A 19,365-nucleotide genomic window follows, 5' to 3' on the forward strand; every position below is an offset into this window, starting at 1 on the left:
CTAATATGGCTAACCACCTCTCTACTCATAGAGATATACTGCATTAGAAGGTGAACAGGAGTAAGTGTAGTTTACAGGCAATTGTTATGGATGGATGCAATTTCTCTCAAATGAGCTTCCTTGAATAAGACAGTCTCTGAGGCCACTCTTGAGATCAAATAACCCACATGACCATTACTGAAACCATAAGGTGCAAAACCCTCAAACTCTAATATCCATACTGACAACTTGGACCCAGAACATTATCTTAGCACAGTTGCTCTTCTTGTTGTTCAAAATATGCAAAATCTTATATAGATGTTGATTCAACAGTACCTGTATGAACCATACAGAAGACCTTCTATGAAAGGTCAAGGAGAGTCTTTAGCAATATCTTATATTGCTTTGAACTGCCTCCTGTGTTATTTTTTCCAGCTGCTCTTTAATATATATCTTTAAGTTACATGCCTGTGGGTGCGTCTACATGTGCCCCTACCACATCATGGTTACTGTGCCATCATTTAGTACATCCTTTTGGAAGTACTAAATGACGGCGATGGCACAGTAACAGCCTGTACTACACTGTGCTGGTGATGCATGGTTCTTTTTAGCCACTACATCACTGTAGCAATGTGCTATAGTGAGGGAGTGCATTGCTACAGCAACATACATGTGGCATCACAGTTTGTGCCCACTGATGCTACAATGCCATAGTGTGTTGCTATGGCTATGTAGCATCTCATATAGATGTTTTTATTCACATACAGATTTTTATGCAAGCCTTTGTTCCATTTGCTGTCTAGCTCTCCTGTGTCTGCTTCTCTCCCAGAGACCCAAGAAAGGGCAGTGTGATACCCACACATCTATCCCAGCCACTCAAATGGTCCAATAGAAAATATCACCCATAAAAATTCATGCCCTAAAAATATTTTTCTAAACCCCATAATGTAGGAAGGAGAGAGGCTAAACCCCCTAAATATGTAAGAAGGAGAGAGAAGCTACCAATGGCCTTTCTCTAAAGAGCTCTGCTTCAACACTGCTAGTGTAATGTATATCTTGTTGAATTTTGTACCTCCTAGGTGTTCTATCTAGAAAGCTCAAGAGGAAATGTTATAAAAGCAATTTAGAAGGTCCTTTTTATTTTAATTTTAAAAATTTGCACTTGGCATTTTGTTTTTAATGTAATTTGAGATTAGGTTGACAACTGAAATCAAGGATAATAAGAAGTCCTTTTTTAGGTATATACGGAGCAGGAGGGAAGACCAAGGGAAATGTGGGGCCCTTGCAGAATGGGATGGGACAGCCGATAACAGACAGTCAGGAGAAAGTTGACCGTTTTAAGGAATACTTTGCATTGGAGTTTTTGCATGCAAATGGTGGTCACCTGCCAGGTCAGATACTGGATAGATACAGGGGGTGGGGGTGATTTGCCAACCAGTGGTCAGTGTTGAACCGGTGAGGGAGCACTTAAAGTGGCTGAATGTTTTCAAGTCTGTAGGACAAGTTGGACTAGACCTGAGAGTGCTGAGGGAACTGGCTGAGGTCATTGCGGGACCATTGGCGAAGGTATTTGAAGACTTAGGAGAAGTCCTGGAAGACTGAAAAAGGGCCAATATGAGGGAGGATCTGGGAAAGTATAGGCCAGTCAGTTTGACTTTGATGTTCAGTAAAATCTTGGAAAAAATTATCAGCAGCCCATTTGTGAGAGATTGGCAGAAGGCATGATGCTGAAGGATAAACAACATGGTTTCATTGTAGGCAGGTTGTGTCTGACCAGCCTTGTCTCTTTCTATGATCAAGTAATGAACCACTGAGATGAGGGAGACGTGGTTGATGTCATATATTTAGATTTTAAAAAGGCCTTCAGTATAGTCTCCCATGATACTTGTGGCAGGGACAGGGTCCTGCCCCTGCCACGCTGTCATGGGAGAAGTCCCACAGGTGGAGGAACTTGCCTGTCTGGGTCCGGATGTGCGGCACAGCTCTGGCATCTGGAGGAACAAAGCTGCCAGCAATTCCGGGAGTGTGGGAACCTTCGCTCAGGAGAACTGGTCCTGATTGGCACATGGAAAGCAGTGGGCCGTTTAAAGGGAAAATGCTGAAGGGAGCTTGGCATTCAGTGTTACCAGGTGAAAAACACTGGAGCCTGCAGGAGGGGAGACCTCTGAAGAAAAATGCCCATAGGCTGGAACCCTTGGGAGCTGCTGGAACCAGGACAACCATGAATGAGGATTGTCCCTCCCAGAGAGATAAGGTCCCCACCCGGACCCGGAGAGATGTCTCCATAGGAATCTGAGCTGGGATTCTGGGGAAGGAGAGCCCCATGAGAAACGGTTGGCATACCCCCAGCCAAGTGAAGGAGAGATAAGGAGATGGAGATAAAATAGCCAGCTTACCAAGAAGAGAGGGAAGCAAGAGAGAAACTGAGGCAACTGGAGTAAGGAGAAGGATTAGCCTGCACTGCTGGTGAGGGGAGCTGAGCAGAGGCATGGAATCTATGGCAGAGCAAATCTGGGAGGAGTGAGAAGGACTCTGAGGGATTTATTTGTGAATGTTTGTCTCTAAAGTAAGAACCAGGTTGAGAGCAACAGCTAAGAGGTGGTTTTGTTTGTTTGTTTTGTGGATTTAACTCTGTCCTACTGGAGATGAATCCTAAGAAGGGAGCATGAAAAGGAGAAAATCCTTTCCCAGAGATTTGAGTTAATAGTTAAGAAAGAAGCAGTACCAGATTCCCAAAGTGGGGACAATAGGGAAAGCTAGGTTCAAAGCATAGAGACCCACTTCGGAATATCACCAAGGGACCTTGGAGAAAAGATGCATGTTTGATTTGAGGAATGTGTTCCTAGATTGATTTAATTGACAAAGAGATAAAATCAGCTACTGGGAGCAGAACATAGAGAAAGACTTGGACAGGCTTCGCTCACTACCCATGGAGCACATCAACCATCCACCTGATAGGATAGGGGCAGTGTAAAGGGAAGGTTGGAACCCTGCAGGAGATCTGCAAAGGGATCAGATGGACCATCAAGCCAGAACATTCATCCTCCCAAACATATTTGCCATCAAGGCACAGCAAGCAAGTGTGGTGGATATATAGTGTGGTCCCAGTAAATAGACGTGGTTCTGAAGCGAGAGAATATGACTTGCTCACAGTGCTTTTATAAAAAAACTGGGGGATTGTTGGCTGGCAGAGTCCACAGTCTGGTGGGTTTGGGAACTGGCTAAGGGGTCAAACACAGAGAGAGTTAGTGGACAGATCTGTATTGTCTTGGCGGGAGGTGGCCAGTGGTGTCCCACAGGATTCAGTTCTTGGCCCATGCTGTTCAACATCTTTATCAGTGATTTAGATGAGGATGTGGAAAGCATGATGTCCAAGTTCGTGGATGATACTAAGTTGTGGGGAAAAGCAGTCACACTAGGGGATAGGATGTGGATTCAAGCGGACTTGGACAAGCTAGAAAAGTGTGTGGAGTGGAACTGGATGCAATTCAATAAGGATAAATTCAGAGTACCATCCTTCGCCCCCCACCACCTCCTACTTACCAGCATGGAGCCCGGTTCCAGCTCCCTGCGCCAGCGATTGGGGACTGCCCAAATCTCCAAATCTGCGAATCTTTTCTGAATCGATTTGGAGGCTTCGAATTGATTCAGACCTTTTCATTGGTCTCCTGATTTGATTTGGATTCAGAGATTTGGCTGCTGAATAAGACTGAAACGCCTCTAAATTGAATCCGTAACCAAGGGTTCACGCAGCCCTACACACTAATGCTCCAGCAGCTTCCATGTCATGTGTAATCAGTGTCCCCGCATTTCAAAATGGTGGTGGGGGCACTTTAACTAAAGCTCATCAAATAAACTTTAGTTAAAATGTGCCCACTGCCATTCTGAAGCGTGGGATGCTGAATACACATGACACTGTGGGCACTTTAATTAGAGGAGCTCTCAGACCTGCTCTAATTAAAGCCCTCTTCCACCCCACCTTGGATCACGTGTATAGGTGCCCATATAGCCAACATTTTTTTTACTGTTAGTATTCTACATACTTGTATCTTTCATTAGAAAAAAGCAGTGTTTTGGAAGATGTTTTATTGTCAAACTCTTCAGAGAAATAGTTCCTTGAATTACAAACACTTAAGCTTTATCTTTGTGCTTCATTTCTTTCCTAGCTTTTGGAATATACATAGTTCATTTTGCCACTGCATCTAGGAGCGTACCTTTTACATACTTCTCCCTAGAACAATATCCTAAGAAAACAGAAGGCTTTAATTTGGTCTATTTTGGGGTCATTTGCGTCTCCTTTATAATATTAAAGCTGTATTGAAGCCCTGTGCCTTTACTATTCTTAGGCTTTCCCAGCCCTTTAGGTGCCTTTGCAGAATTTTGTTTTCTGATGATTTTTCAGGACGTATTTTTGACTTCTCCTTGCTTCCAGGGTTCTTTATGCATTTTACATTAAACAGCCACTATGAAATTAATAAACAAAATAATAAATAATTAATTAAACAAATAAAAACAACCACCCCTCCACCCCCCTTGAAACAATCCTATCTCCAGAAATGCACACAAAAATATCCTGGTGAGATAGTTTGGAGCCCAGGATTTCACCCGCAAGGGAAGTAACCTAGCCACTATTCTAGAGACTCATGCTGCTTCTTGCTTGATCTTCTTCTGGCTTCAGGACCTTGTATTTCTTTCTTCGCAGCATTAAAACTTCAACAGGATGGATGGAAAGTGCCCTTATCCCTACCTAGCTTATATCCTGATAGTTAGCTTGATAGAGCAGTCTCCTGAAGGACTTAGTTTACACAATACTTCTTTTCACTGCCTTTCTTAGATTCTTGTTTTTAAATCATATTGAATGTCCCTTTCCTTTTGAAGTGATAGGAAGAGCACAAAAGTTTCTGATCTATCTTCTCTGAGCTGTGTTGAGGCCTCTCTTCAGGATCATTTCTAATTTTGGCTCAGCTAAACTACCTATGGTCAGCTACAAATATTAATACCTCCCTACTCACCCACTTTCCAGATTAGATTTAGTACAAAACAGGGAGACACCCTATTCCTAACTTTAGCCAAGATTATTATTGGTGATTGTTGCAGGGCACTAAGGTGTGCCTGCTCCTTTAAGGGCAGAAGCTGCCTAGAGAGAGGGCCCTAGGAGCCAGGCAGAAACTCTACAGGTGCAGGTTGCTGTGGCAGCAGGCTGATGAGGGAATTAGCTGGTACCTGCAACTGGTCAGCTGACTGGAAGAAGGCAGGGCCCTGGGCATATATAAGCACCAGGGTTGAGACTGAAGGTAGTTAGTGCTCTGGCAGCAACCAGGGAGAAGGAGCTCTTGCAGGAGCTCTATTCAGAGAGGCTTGTTTGCCATTCTGTTGCTGGTAAGAGTGAGGGGCTCTAGGAACTCCTAACATATCTGAGGCTAGGGGCCACACATTGTTGAGGGAGAAGCTTGCCCCTTAAAGCAAAAGAGTGACCTCCAATATTATTGTTGTTGTTACATTATAGCCCAGGGGTTTGTATTTATGTTGTTAGTTGTTTAAGCTGGTGGACCGGGCTGAGGCTACTGGGGAGGAGGAGCCCTCACTGGGCACACTATGGTGTAGAGCCCAGCATTAGTGAGGGCACGCAGACAGGGCTGCTGAGAGCTCAGCACCAGGGAGCTCACAGAGAGCCCAACCCCAGTGAGGGTGCATAGACAGGGGCCAGGGGCCCAGTGGCAACAGAAGGCCGAGCTAGATTAAGGCCTCAGAGGGACAACATTTGAATACCACCTGCAAGGCATAGGGCATGGTAAAGGGGTGGTTTTGGAGCCATGCATCTAGCCCATAAGGTTTGGGGTGTCCCGCAAGGCACTTACGTAGAGCAGGACACAGAAAGCGGTCTAAGAACATAGACTAGGGGCAGGTAATTGTTTTGGGTGGAGGGCCTCTTATCCACTTTTGGCAAGCTGCCAAGGGCTACATGGGTAGCACTGCCCCTTGACAGATGCCTGGCCCCCTGGTCACCATCTTGGGACCAATGTCCCAATGTCTTGGGACCAGTGTCTCAGGGCCAGCTCCGGTGGGGCCCAGAGCAGGGTGCAGGCTGGCAGGGGTCTGTGGAGCTGGGTTAAGCTGCACCAGCAGCGAGAGGGGAGAGCTGGCCCAGCTCCATAGAGCCCCTGGCGGCCAGGACCCTGTACTCCTGCTGCCCTGCTCTAGGCCCTGCCAGCACTGTACCTGGGACACTGGTGTGGGCCCCATGCACCTACTCACTCCCAGTGTCCCCCCAGCTCTGTGGTACAGGCAGGGGGCAGTGCATAGCCTTGACCCCCTGCTCTGCAGCAGGGAAAGAGCTGGTGCTGAATGCAGGGAAAAGCGGTCCCTCCCCCACTCTGTGGGTGGTGCTCCTTGCTGCAGCCACTCACAGCCCAAGTGAGGCTGTCCTGAGTAGGCACAGGCAGCCCCAGGCAGGCTGCGAGTGGCTGCAGAGTGGGATGCTGGCCATGGGGCATGCAAGGGGCCACTTTTCCCATCCTCAGCACAAGCTTGTAACCTGCTCCCACTGCCAGCCTGGGCTCTGCACCAGCTCCTGGCTCACCCGTTGGGGCTATGCACGGCGGCTGCAACCTCCCCCACTTGCCACGCCAGGCAGTGTTTGCCACCGTTGCCTCTGGGCTGCCCAGCGCATGAGCTTCAGGTGGGCAGCAGCAGCAAACACTGCCCAGCACAGCAAGTGGGAGGGCTACAGCTGCTCCCACCATGCACACCCCCAACAGGTGAGCCTAGAGCTGGTGCGGGTCCCAGGCTGGCAGTGGGGGCAGGTTACAAGCTGGTGTTGAGCACAGGAAAAGCAGCTCCTACCCCACTGCATGGCCGGTGCCCCGCACTATAGCCGCTCGCAGCCCGCATGGTGACAGGAACCAAAGACAGATAAATATTATTTTTCTAAAATTTTTAGGGGCTCCACTGGCCAGAAAGGATGGCCTCATGGGCTGGATCTGGCCCACAGGCCATATTTTGCCTACCTCTGACATAGACCGTTTAGTGTGGTCCACCAGGACCATGACTGCATAGCAACTTGAGGGCAGCCTCCCATCTACTATCTATTATCTTAACCATCAAGACGTGGCAGGAAAAACTAGAAGGTGCCCACAGGGCAAAGCTGGTATGGTCACAGGGCCCTAGGGGCATCATGGCCGTCTCTAGTGATACCCCATGATAGTGATTTAATCCTATCTTTGTTTTTCTTTTCTAGCTATGTTTAATACATGGTGATATTTGGTTTTAATTCCACAACGACTTAGGTTTTTTTAGTGGACTTCTAATGCAAGTCTTTGTTGAAGACTTTTGGAATTCTAAATGATATCTGGCAGTACTCTTTTTATTGACACAGTCTAAAATTCTAATAGATGAATGAAATACATTACATCCCTTCGCATAAACCAAACTAACTGAACCCTTTCATACCATGATATTTTGGATGAGTTCTTGATCTGTTTTTAATTGTTATTTCAACCAGCTTACCATAGATTTGGTACTCTGTAATTCTCTGGAACTTTTTTTTTTAGCAGCCAAACTATTATATATTTAAACAGTTAAAAAATATTTGGAGGTATGCCTGGCAACTTATTGCATTTTTTAGTTTGGTTCAGTACCTGTTTTAACATTTTATTCCTCATTTTATTTACTCATTTTAGGTACCAGAAAAAGAACTTATTTTGAGACAGATCTCACACCAGTGTTACTGGTAGTGAAACCTGATGGAAAAATAATGCTACTGCTCAGCAAGTGTTCCTTTAAAGCATGCTATCAGTTTTTTCAGGTTTTCCAATTCTGAGAAAGTTTATATTATTGCTTTGTTTTTACTTCTTTAGCTGTTTGCTCTTCAAAATCCATTTTTGTCCCTGATTTTCTTATTGCCCAATGTAATTTATGAAACTGATTTTTTTAATTGGATTTCCAAATTTTGAAGGATTTCTTTTTGGCCATGTAAATTTGCCTTGTTAATCATATTGATTGGCTGGTTGTCTCTTTCTTTTTGTTCAGTTCCTTTTATTCTGAGACATTGTTATTGGCTGTTTTATTTAAGTAGATACATCTAATTATTTTCTGTGCTACATGTGTTATTTTGGGGGTTTTTTTTACTTTTTTGACTAGTCTTGGAAATCTTACTTCTAAAGTGTAATGTCACTTTTGTAGCTTTTCTGCTAAATATAATTATACTGTAGTCAGTATATCAATTTAGCTACATAGTTTCTTAAATAAGCTTTGTTCTGTTACTTAAGGCTAAGTTTGGAGTGGTCTTTCATCTTGTGTGGAACAGTGTGAGATATTCCAAGAAACAGTCAGTGTTGAGAGAGTGCTTCTCTAAACTTTTTGCATTGTGCCATTTGACCAATGGTTGTTTTGTGGTTCTATGAAGCCCCTCATTACTATAGTTTCCAGTATACCTTTTAGTACGATTTTGTGTTCTATTCCTTTTAATTGTGTGTACACATTTTCTTTTCTTTTTTTTATACAGAGATTGGTAGTATTACTTTACTAACAGTTTTACATCACTGCAGCTCTGTTTTTGCATCCATATAGATTTAACTGTGCTGCGTTCTAATTTTCAGGTTTTACATTGCTAAATCCTACAGAATCTTAATTATGAAGGCCTGCTTCTTCAGCTCTTTGGCCTAGTCTTAATTTCAGACATCATAATTTGGTGTGCAGAGCCTTGGCACACGTACAAATAACTGGACTCTTGATCAGTTGCCTTCATTTGCACATTATTGACACTATCGGCAGGGCCCTTTTATTTGGCTTTTGAAGTTCGCTGGGCCACCTGCAGGAAGATTTACTAAAGAGGACTAGAGGGCTTTTAAGTATTCTTCAAAATCTGATGATTTTGGTGAACCTGTGGCAGATTTTATGTCCCAGGCATGCTTGGTCCTTGTTCAAACAAACAACACAGTAATTTTGTATATATGTCAGTAATGGACAGTCTCAAGAGAGTTGATGCCGTTTTTGAATCTGCTCCATCAAACAAGAGAAAAGACAGACACAGTACATTTCCTATTAGCCCAGCATGCTTCGGTGAAAAATACCAACCAAATAAATTGCTGCCTATATAAATGTTCTTATCTTTTCAGTTTTCCCTTTACTGTTTTATTACATTTGTATTCAAGTAGGTATTTGGTAAAAGCATTGGAGCTAAAGTATAAGTGACTTTAGATGCTTGCAGGTAAGATGAACAGCCATTTATATCCTGCAAATGGAATTAGCTATTTGCCAAATCTCATTGACTTCAATTAAAGGCACTATTTGAGATGACTTAAATGTGCTTGCTATTTCAGACAGAAATAAGCTGGTCTCAGCTTTTTTTACCTTATTAATGTGGGTTGCCTTACTCAGAGCTGCTCTTGGCCTCTGCTTAGCTGTTTGTACCTTAATAAGGCTTGCTACATTGTTATCTTGAGTACCTTGCTCTAATAGCAGTTTTGAAATGGGACTACTAAAACTACCACATAGACTGGGGCTGAGACAGGCTACACCAGTAGTACTCAACGTTTTGGGGCTGCAGGCTGGATTCAGACCCTCAGCACCAGAATCAGGCTGTGCAATGCCTCTTTTGGCCCTATGCCCCCAATCAAGCACTGTGCTGCCAGATTGGATCCCAGACTATCTCCATTCACCTCCCTGTGGCCCGTGCTGCTGGATTGGGTCCTGCAATGCTTTTCTTGGCTCCATGCTACCTCCTTGAGGTCTTGTGCTGTAGGCTAAGGCTCTGCACTGCCTCCAATCAGCCCCTATGTGCCCATCGGGCCCCAGGCACGCCAATCCAGCATGCTACCTGGCTTGGGGGTTCCCCATAGGTCCAACATTTGGCAGAAGGAGAGTGGCAGTTAGTGTCACTACTACCCTGCTGCCAAATGTTGGGATTTTTGGGGACTCCTGTCAGCCAGAGGACATGGCTCTGTGGACTGAATCTGGCCTGTGAGTCAGGGGTTGAACAGCTGTGGGCTACATGGATTAACTGCCTGTGCGGGGCGCGAGCCAGGTTGTGACTGTTGCCCCAGTGGGTTCTATCCCCTGATGTTAGGTTGCGAGAGGGAGAGGTGGACTTGTAATGGTTCCAGAACATTTTTATTTGATCTCTTACTTACGCACCACTGGCGTTGATGTGGCTGCACAGGCGGTTACGCTTGGATCCGTCCCGGTTTGAATACGAGACGGACGAACAAAAAACAAAACGATGTATCCGAGAACAACAACTTATGCACCACCGGTGTTGATGTGGCTGCGCGTTCTGTCCTGGTTCGGATAAGGGACGAACGAATGAAAAACAACAAACCAATGGATCCGAGATAACAAAAAAACAAAACTAGATCGAGAACGAGAACATGCAAACTGGTATGATCGAGTGCACAAATGATTGCTTATGGCTCCGGAGGCAGGAGAAGCCGTGGGAAGCTGGCCAGGCCTACCCACTGAGCGGTGGATGCTCTGGCTTCTCTCTACTGAGCGCTGTTTGCCCTGGTTTCTCTGTGCTTCTCCTTGGGCGGAAGCTCAACCCTAACTTTTATAGGCCAGATGACAAGCCCAATTTCAAGTCCCCTATTGGTCACATTTTCCCGCCAAAATGTTAGCGAGGTTTTTCCACAGGGGACAGGGTTTCCCCAGCACATGGCCACAGCCATGCAGCAAGCCAAATAGGGGCTTTCCAGGTTGGGAGGAGAGTGCTTGGCGGCATCTGTTGCTGAGCAAAGCTGGCAGAGTCCAGCTGGAGCGTGACACTGCCCACCCCACATCAAAGTTAATTTTCTGTATGCCAAATGAGCCCACTATATACAGCTTAGACTGGACATCATATTTTCTCAAATCCAAGATAAGTTTTTTTTCCACCAGTCAGTCAGGATGGTGGGGGCGGGGAAGCCATGTCTTAGATATAAGTACCAGCCTGGGACTAGCAGCTACAGTTTTGGCTCCCAGCCCTGGGTTGCAGCTGGACTTGAGACACCACTTGTCCCAGGCTGGAATGATTTCTTTGGCAAGGGACGGGGCACACAGCCATGAGAAGTGCAGGAGAGACTGGCAGGGAACCTTCAACCTGCCCTCTCACCCCTTGCCTGCCCCCTTCCCACTTACATTCTGCTCTGGTTCTGGTCCATCCCAGGCCTGACTCTGACCAGCCAGGAGCTTCCATTTTTCTGAGGTTGGGCTGGACTGAGGCTAGGCTGGAGCCACACCAGTGATGAGTGTCCTAATTCAGAGTGCAGCTGGTATGGTGGGAAGGTAGTTGTGGGGGCAAGCTTGGGCAGTGTGTGTGAGGCTGGAGGAAGGAGCAAGGGGTAGAGGAGGTGGGGGTTGGCCTGTGCTAGGGATGTATTCTTCTAGCTGCCCCAGAAGAGCAGAGCTTCACCAGAAGGTAAGGGGGGCAGGCTTCAGCAGGAGGAAGGGGCTAGGGGAGGCAGAGACTGGTGGGGTAAGCATAGATATTGGGCACTAATGGGCAGGTTAGGCAGTGGGGGAGTTAGGCAGTGGGTGCAGACAGGTACAGAGAAGCAGGTGATGGGCAGGCATGGGGAGGACAAGGGGCAGGGGAGGAAGTGGCAAGGGCCTGGCCTCTCACCCCCTACTGCTGCTTTCCCTGCCATAGCAAGGGAAAGGCGGGGAATGGGGAGGGGACATGGTGGAATTTAAGATGATGTTCCACTAATTAGGTTCTATATATGGAAAATCATAACAAATTTATAATTTTCCATGTATAGATTCTATTAGTGGGGTGGGAGGTCATCCTACATGCAATGTTCTCCTGGATTCATATAAATATAGTATAGGTTTTCCAGTAAGTAATTCTATATATTTCAGTTAATAGCATAATTTATAGAAGTAGTGTAATATATCACATTCAAACTGGATCTTTTATAACATTAAGGAAAAGGAGAGAGAGAGGCATATATCAGGCCACAATCAAGTTGTTTGAAAATGTGTGCATATTCAACAAAGTAAGAATGATTGCTTAAAATTTGTTTAGAAAATAAACAGAAATGTCTTCCAGTGAAACTGGAGTGGAACAACACAATACTTCAGTACTTCTTATGTACTATTCTTTCATCTATTATTCTGACATAGTTCTCTAAAACTTAAAAATATGAAGTGAATAATTATCAAGTGTTTTGTTTATTGAACTTCAGCAGCATATAGCATTCTGTTCACTTTTATGAACACGTTACCTTCCTCAGTCAGTTGCTTCCTTGTTCGTGCACATTTCTGAATCTCTCACTCAAGAATGTTTTATCTCAATTATTCTGTTACAGTGATGTTAGTCTGTGTTATTCAGAAGCCCCCTTCCAGTCTTATGTTTTTATGTTGCATACAAGAAATTTGTACATTTTTAGCCTACCAATCTATATCGTTAAAGATAAAAAAGCGTAAGTATGTAGAAGTATTAAAACATTTTTATTACATCTGTTTTTCTGAGTCTATTACTACTACAAATAGAGCCCATTTTGCTAAAATACAAATTTCCTCTGCTAATCTTGAATCAGTATGTTGGAGGTATAAACAAAGAAGATACCTGTTTAAGCATTGGCTTAAAGAGTATATAATTAATGAATATTAAAATAGTTTGCAGGACCATTCATCTAATGCCGTATTTACCGGTATACCATATGCAGCCTTTCCATCCAAAATGAATTCTCCAAAATTGGGGTCATTGTCATAAATGATAAACCTCAGTTTTTTCTTCACTGGAGAAGAAACAGGGTGGAATAGAGCAAGCAGACACTATCACTCATGGCAGCTAATATAGCTACTACTTATTCTTAGAGCTATAGGGGAAGTATCCACTGTTAACCCCGATAAAGCAGTAGCTGTTGACTGAAAAGCCACTGAGTTTGACTAAGCTGTTTTATGTAGTCTGTAATATCTTGACGAGGATTGCAGTATGGAAGCAACACTTTACTAATAGGAACTAATATGAAGAATATTTACAGTAAGAAAGCAACAGAATTGTGACTGCTCCTGCAAGGGGCTGGGGCCTAGCCTTGTTGCCATCCTGCCACACCAGGAAGTTCCTACTGTCTTACCCAGACTGTCTCCTGGGATGCCATGCTTTCTGGACACTATGTTCCTGGAGGATTTACTATGTTAGAGTCATCCATGACTCAGGAAAAAAAAATGAACTCATAGAACCATAGAAAATTGGGTTGGAAGGGACCTCAGGAGGTCATCTAGTCCAATCCCCTACTCAAAGCAGGATCACCCCCAACTACATCATCCCAGCAAAGGTTTTGTCTAGCCAGGTTTTAAAAACCTCCAACAATGGAGAGTCCACAACCTTTCTGGGTAGCCTATTCCAGTGCTTTACTACCTTCCTAGTGAGAATTTTTCCTAAACTTCCCTTGCTGCAACTTGAGATCATTGCTTCTTGTTCTGTCATCTGCCACTAAGAACAGTTACTCTTTGGAACCACCCTTCAAGTAGTTGAAGGCTGCTATTAAATCCCCTTTCAGTCTTCTCTTTTCTAGACTAACTAAACCCAATTCCCTCAGCCTCTTCTCAGAAGCCATGTGCACCAGCCCCTGACCATTTTCACTGCCTTCCACCTCTCCAGTTTGTTCCATATACTTTCTGTAGTGGGGAGCCCAGAACTGGACACAGTATTTCAGATGAGGCCTCACCAGTGCTGAACAGAGGGGATCATTGATCTCATGGCAATGCTCTTACTAATGTGGCACAGTATGCCACTAGCCTTCTGGGCAACAAGGGCACACTGTTAGTTTATATTCAGCTTATTGCCCACTGTAATCCGCAGGTCCTTTTCTGCAGAGCTGCTGCTTAGCCAGACAGTCTCCAGCCTGTACCAGTGCATGGAATTGTTCTGTCCTTAGTGCAGAACTTTGTACTTCTCTTTATTGAACCTCTTGAGATTTATTTCGGTCCAATTCTCCAATTTGTTGAGGTGTCTTTGAAACCTAGCCCAACCTTCTTACTTCTCCCCCAGCTTGGTGTCGTCTGTAAATCCCTACGGCACTCCACTTGATACTGGCTGCTGACTAGACATCAAGCCATTGATTACTACCTTCCGAGCCTGATTCAGTTTTCTATCCACCTTACAGTCCATTCATCCAACCTGTGCTTCTTTATCTTGCTTGTGAGAATACTTTGAGAGACTATATCAAAAGCCTTGCTAAAGTCAAGGTATATCACCTCCACTGGTCTTCCTGCATCCATAGAGCCAGTCATCTCATCATAGAAGGCAATCAGATTTTTCAAGTGTGACTTGTTCTTGGTAAATCCATGCTGTCTGTTCCTAATCATCTCCTTCTCCTCCAGTTGCTTAGAGATGGATTCCTTGAGGATCTGCTCCATGATTTATCGAGGGATGGAAGTGAGGCTGACCAGACTGTAGTTCCTTGGAACCAACTTCTTCCCTTTCTTAAAGACAGACACTGGACCTGCCTGGTTTCGAACATCCGGTCATGCACTATGCATCCCTGGATGTTTGGGGTTGTCTGCCTGTCTGTCCCTGTGGTCCTGACAAGTCGGTGTTGTTGACCCAAATCGTCTCTCCGCAATCTCTCCTGCCATGACTTCAATCTTATCCTAGTGGTGGGGTTTGACTATCACCGTTTCTTGTACATGGGACCGCAGGACGACAATCTTCTGCGATTGTCTCCTCCCCTCTACCTCACCCTTACACCCTACCTTGATGAATGTTGACAGTCTTCGGCCACGTCCCTCTGATAGCTGGGGCTTCGTGCCCTTTTCTTAGTAGGCTATAGGTGAGTTTGGCTAAAGGCTCCCCGCTTCTCCCCCTTCCTCCTAACAGCTGACTCTCCTTGGCCATGGTTGAACCCTATCTGGGCTCTACACCTCACAACCCCTCCAAAAGTGGGTAACAAAAAGAAAACACAAAGTATATCACCGGCAGAGAAACATCAGTTACCAAGGACCCTTCGCCCCCTTTTATGCCTATTCCTACAGCCTGTCCTACTGCCACCGGCTGCAGCCTCTAAGGCCCTTGATAAGCCTAGACTTGATCTGGGTCAGCCTGTTGTCCCCCTCCTCCTCCCCTTTGTTCTCTACCAAGCCTGTAGATTCACTGTATTCTCAGTGGATCCCCTTGGCGTATCTCCCCCATGACTTCTGGAGAGGCAACTCTATATGGTTATTTTCCATCTTCTGTCACCCTTCCCGCATCCAGTGCCCTTCAGCCTCCGCTAGGGATACCTCCTTGGGGCTGTCCAAGCCTTCTACAGTCCCGCGTGATCCGGCGATCTAGATTCTGCTGCCTCTCCTGACCCTTTGTGGGCACCTCCGGGTCTCAGTGCTCTCCAGCTCTCTTCTGCCTCCACATCTCGGCTCTGCCTTCTCACCTCCTGCCTCATTGCCAGCGGCGATCTCCTCCCGCAAGGTCTCGCTCTCTCCTCCGGGGTTGCAGGCTGAAAACCCATTAAAACATTTTTATTACATCTGTTTTTCTGAGTCTATTACTACTACAAATAGAGCCCATTTTGCTAAAATACAAATTTCCTGCTAATCTTGAATCAATATGTTGGAGGTATAAACAAAGAAGATACCTGTTTAAGCACTGGCTTAAAGAGTATATAATTAATGAATATTAAAATTGTTTGCAGGACCATTCATCTAATGCCATATTTACCGGTATACCATATGCAGCCTTTCCATCCAAAATGAATTCTCCAAAATTGGGGTCATTGTCATAAATGATAAACCTCAGTGGACTCCAAGAGAGCTTCCCCCTTCGGTGCTCCTGCTGGTCTCCTCCCTCTCTTCTCGCATGCAGCTCCTTTTAACTCCCTCGACCGGCTCCTGCAGCTGCTGCCATCAGCTGGCTGCAAGTTTATAAAAATGCAGCTAACGAGCTGCTCAGGTCCCGCTGCCACTTCCGGCTTTGTTGCGGTCCCAGCTGAAGGTAAGAATCTTTCTGTTTGCTTCTCTTTTCTTTCTTTTCTCTCCATCCTGCTCCTGCTCCCTGGGTTCCCCCCGGGCTCCCTGGGGTTTTCCCCTTGGTTGCTCCCTGGGACAGACACTATATAAAAGATGCCCTTTTCCAGTCATCCAGGACCTTTCCCAGTCATCACAAGTTTTCAAAGATAATAGCCAGTGCTTCTACAACAGATCAGCCAACTCCCTTAGCATCCTCGAGTGCATCACATCCAGCCCCATAGACTTCCGCACATCCAACTTTTTTCTAAATAGGCCCTAACCTATTTTTTCACTACTTTTGGCTGCTTACCTTCTTTCCTGACTGTACTGCCAGATGCGGTGGTCCAGGAGCTGAATTTACCTGTGGACTCTGAGGTGAAAAAGGCATTGAATATTTCAGAAGAATATATATATGTTTCTAAACATTGTGCCTTCCAAAAACAAAGGGTGCCTGTAGGTGTGCAGGGAGCTGCTAAGATGCACTGTAATTACAGCATGTCTGAGCAGACTCAATTAATTGAATCTGCTGGAGCATGGTAATTAGTATAGTACATATAATTATATGCTCCAGCAGCCTTCATGTCTCATGTATCATCATCCCCATGCTTCCAAATAGTAGTGAGGCACTTCAACTAAAGCTCATTCAACCCTGCCATTTTGAAGGTCAGGGATGCTGATACAAGAGACACTGCAGGCACTTCAATTACAGCGGCTCTCAGAGCCACTCTAATGAAAGCATCCCCTGCTTCATCCCTGGAGCATGTGTAATAATGCCCCAAAGTGCTTGTTTTATTTGGGGGCATGTTGTATGTGAGGAAATACAGCAGTAGACAGGATGAAAACATATGTAGATCCAATTTTTGTATTGTCTGTGTTACAAATTTGTCCCTTGGTGAATGGATATTACTGAGTGGACATGGGTATGGAAATTAAGAAACTGCTTTAACACTTTTCAAAGTGTTTAGTCAGGGACTGGGCCTTTTTTGTGTAACCACCAGTGTTTAGCCCCTTAAATCTACACATGCTTGAAATCAGCATAGAGCTTAAGATACCCTTGAAAAGTAGGAGCATCTGGGCAAAATCTATGTGGCTCTTATACTGTTTCTTTGTCTTTGCTTTCCCAAGGACAGCTCCACTTCCTCACAGCAGGTCTATCATTCAACTCAAGAGATTTAGAAAGAGAGGGCTGTCTCAGGCAAAACTTCCCATTGCAAGTGCGTCTAGTTCCCAAGGAATATAATTATATGTACTATACAAACAGTTTCTTCTCCCTCCTCAAGTCTCTCTTAAGAATGGTGGAGACTGTAATTCAAATAGACTTCAGAGATTCGTGAAATTGGGGAGAATGCTGCAGAGCTCCAATTCCCTTGGAGGTCTTTATCCATAGTATGCTAATTTTTGTATTGTGTATTGCAAGGTATCACTTTTGCCCTTCATTTTGAGATATGTTTCACAGTATTTTTGGTAAAGGTTCTTCTTTTTAATTTTTCAAGTAATTAGGTGTCTGTAAAATAATGATGTAATAGAATGAATTTTATTTCAATAATTATATACCTTAAAATAATATTAACTATACACTGCATTCTGAATATTAGCTATATTCTTCCAGAATCTTTGCATTTACCTTACTGTATGCAGAAATGAATTTCCACCTCTCTGCTTATGACAACAGTTTGTTTTACATGTGGGTGGACTATGTATTGACTGATCTTTAAAATCCTGATAATAAAATACAGTGGATAATGATATTTCTTTCAAGTGTAATGTATCTAGAGAATGCATATTTTCTTTTCAGGTAACTAAATACAATACAGAGATTACTGAAGGAAGTCCAGTGGAAAGCTACTGCCAAGAGGACTGTGTTGTTATTGATGGAATAGCTTTCAGGGTGGTGGATTGTATTGAGAATATAACAAATAAGTTTAAAGAAATAGATTCTCTGATGGCTGCATTCCAAAATGTTTAATCCTGAAACCAACTCACAAACAGAATAACCAGCCCTATCAGGATACTTGCATATTGTCTATCTCCCCCGCCGCACCGCCCATATTCATAGGCTTAAATAAGTGAATGCTATAAAAAGAATTCAAAGGTAATTTAATGTTAAGTATTAAATGATAACACTTATAACAAAATAGTGGTATATTTTGAAGTGACTAGTTGTTTAAAATGTAAATATTCATTTAAACTGTTTTGCTAATTTCATAGAATATTTTTGTTAAGGTTTGAAACAAGTTATAGATACTGAAAGTTTATCTGTCTTTATAAAATAAAGTGTTGATTCTGAACACTTCTTGAATTCTCAAGGCATTTTGACAAGATGGTACACCTTTTGGATGTTCAGAAAGAAGTTATTTAAGTAAATCCTCTGGTAGTCATGAATAATCTTAGCTATGCAGCTTTATCCAATATGAAACAGTGATGGGGTTTGTTAGTCCTTTGATCCTCATATACAATTCTCAGTTGATTGTACTGAGCTCAAATTTAGATCTGGGTAATTCAGCTATGGAGACTACGTTCTGTTCCTAAAATACGTCTTCCTGACAGTAGCCATATTATGTATTTTGGAATTAGAGGGTTATTGTATATTCAGGGTATACCTATCTCAGTAGCCTGAAAATAATGTTGAAAAGTATGGAAAAAGAAAAAAAAATCCCATGCAAAATACCAAAATAATAGGGAGAGGTCAAAGCCAATGTAAATGAAGCAAATGTGCATTAGTTGAAACAAAGGACACAGTAGAATAAGAAAAAAACAGAATGATGCAAATACTTTTTCAGCATTGGAGATTAAAGTGTTTTAACATTATTTTGGTAAAAGAATATTAACTGCCCTGATTGCAGGACAGGCAGTCAGGATTGATTTCTCCCCCACCCTCCTCTACCCCCAACCCAATAGGCAAACATCTGTTGGGTCAATGGGTTACTTTAACTTGTGACACTTTATACAAAGTGCCAGGAGTTAGAGCAGGGACCTGTACATGCCAGTGCCCTGTGTGTTACAGGAAGAGTCTTCATGTCACAAAAGTCAATGTTAAAGGATATATTAGAGGAAGATGAGAAGAGTAGATGCTGCAAATCTAGTTGTGTGGATGCAGAAACTCTGTTAACCTATGCAAATAATGTGGAGGAAGCTACAACTACTGTTGCAGAACCTATCCAGGAAAAGCTACAAGACAGAACCAGAAAGGGGCTTCTCAGTTGTCCCACTTCCTACCTCTGGTGAGGGTGAGAGGTGAAATTGTACTAACCTCCCCATTTTTTTTATAACTTTATTTGCATAAAATCTGAATAATCAGGCTTTACAGTACTGCAATTAATTTTATCTGACTTGTTTTGAAAATGATTGTATTTAAAATAACATTTTACTATTTTAACATATTTTCAATGCACATTATAACTGCCTCACCTAATCCTCTGCTCTTATAATAGCTCATGCTTGCTTTGTGTTTATGGTAGAAGAGTG

General features: G+C 43.8%; 1 protein-coding gene across 1 annotated transcript in view; it reads left to right on the forward strand.

The window, feature by feature from the left end:
* ZCWPW2 (zinc finger CW-type and PWWP domain containing 2) overlaps positions 1-18,532 on the forward strand; it is a 101,399-nt gene extending 82,867 nt beyond the window's left edge. The window contains exon 7 of the mRNA XM_019533177.1: positions 17,026-18,532. Within this exon, the coding sequence (XP_019388722.1) occupies positions 17,026-17,234 (209 nt within the window). The 3' untranslated portion in view covers positions 17,235-18,532. The remainder of the gene's footprint in view (positions 1-17,025) is intronic.
* The last annotated feature ends 833 nt before the right edge of the window (positions 18,533-19,365 follow it).

This window comes from Crocodylus porosus, unplaced genomic scaffold (genome assembly GCF_001723895.1).
Source record: "Crocodylus porosus isolate Cpor-Errol unplaced genomic scaffold, CroPor_comp1, whole genome shotgun sequence".
NCBI lineage: Eukaryota > Metazoa > Chordata > Crocodylia > Crocodylidae > Crocodylus > Crocodylus porosus.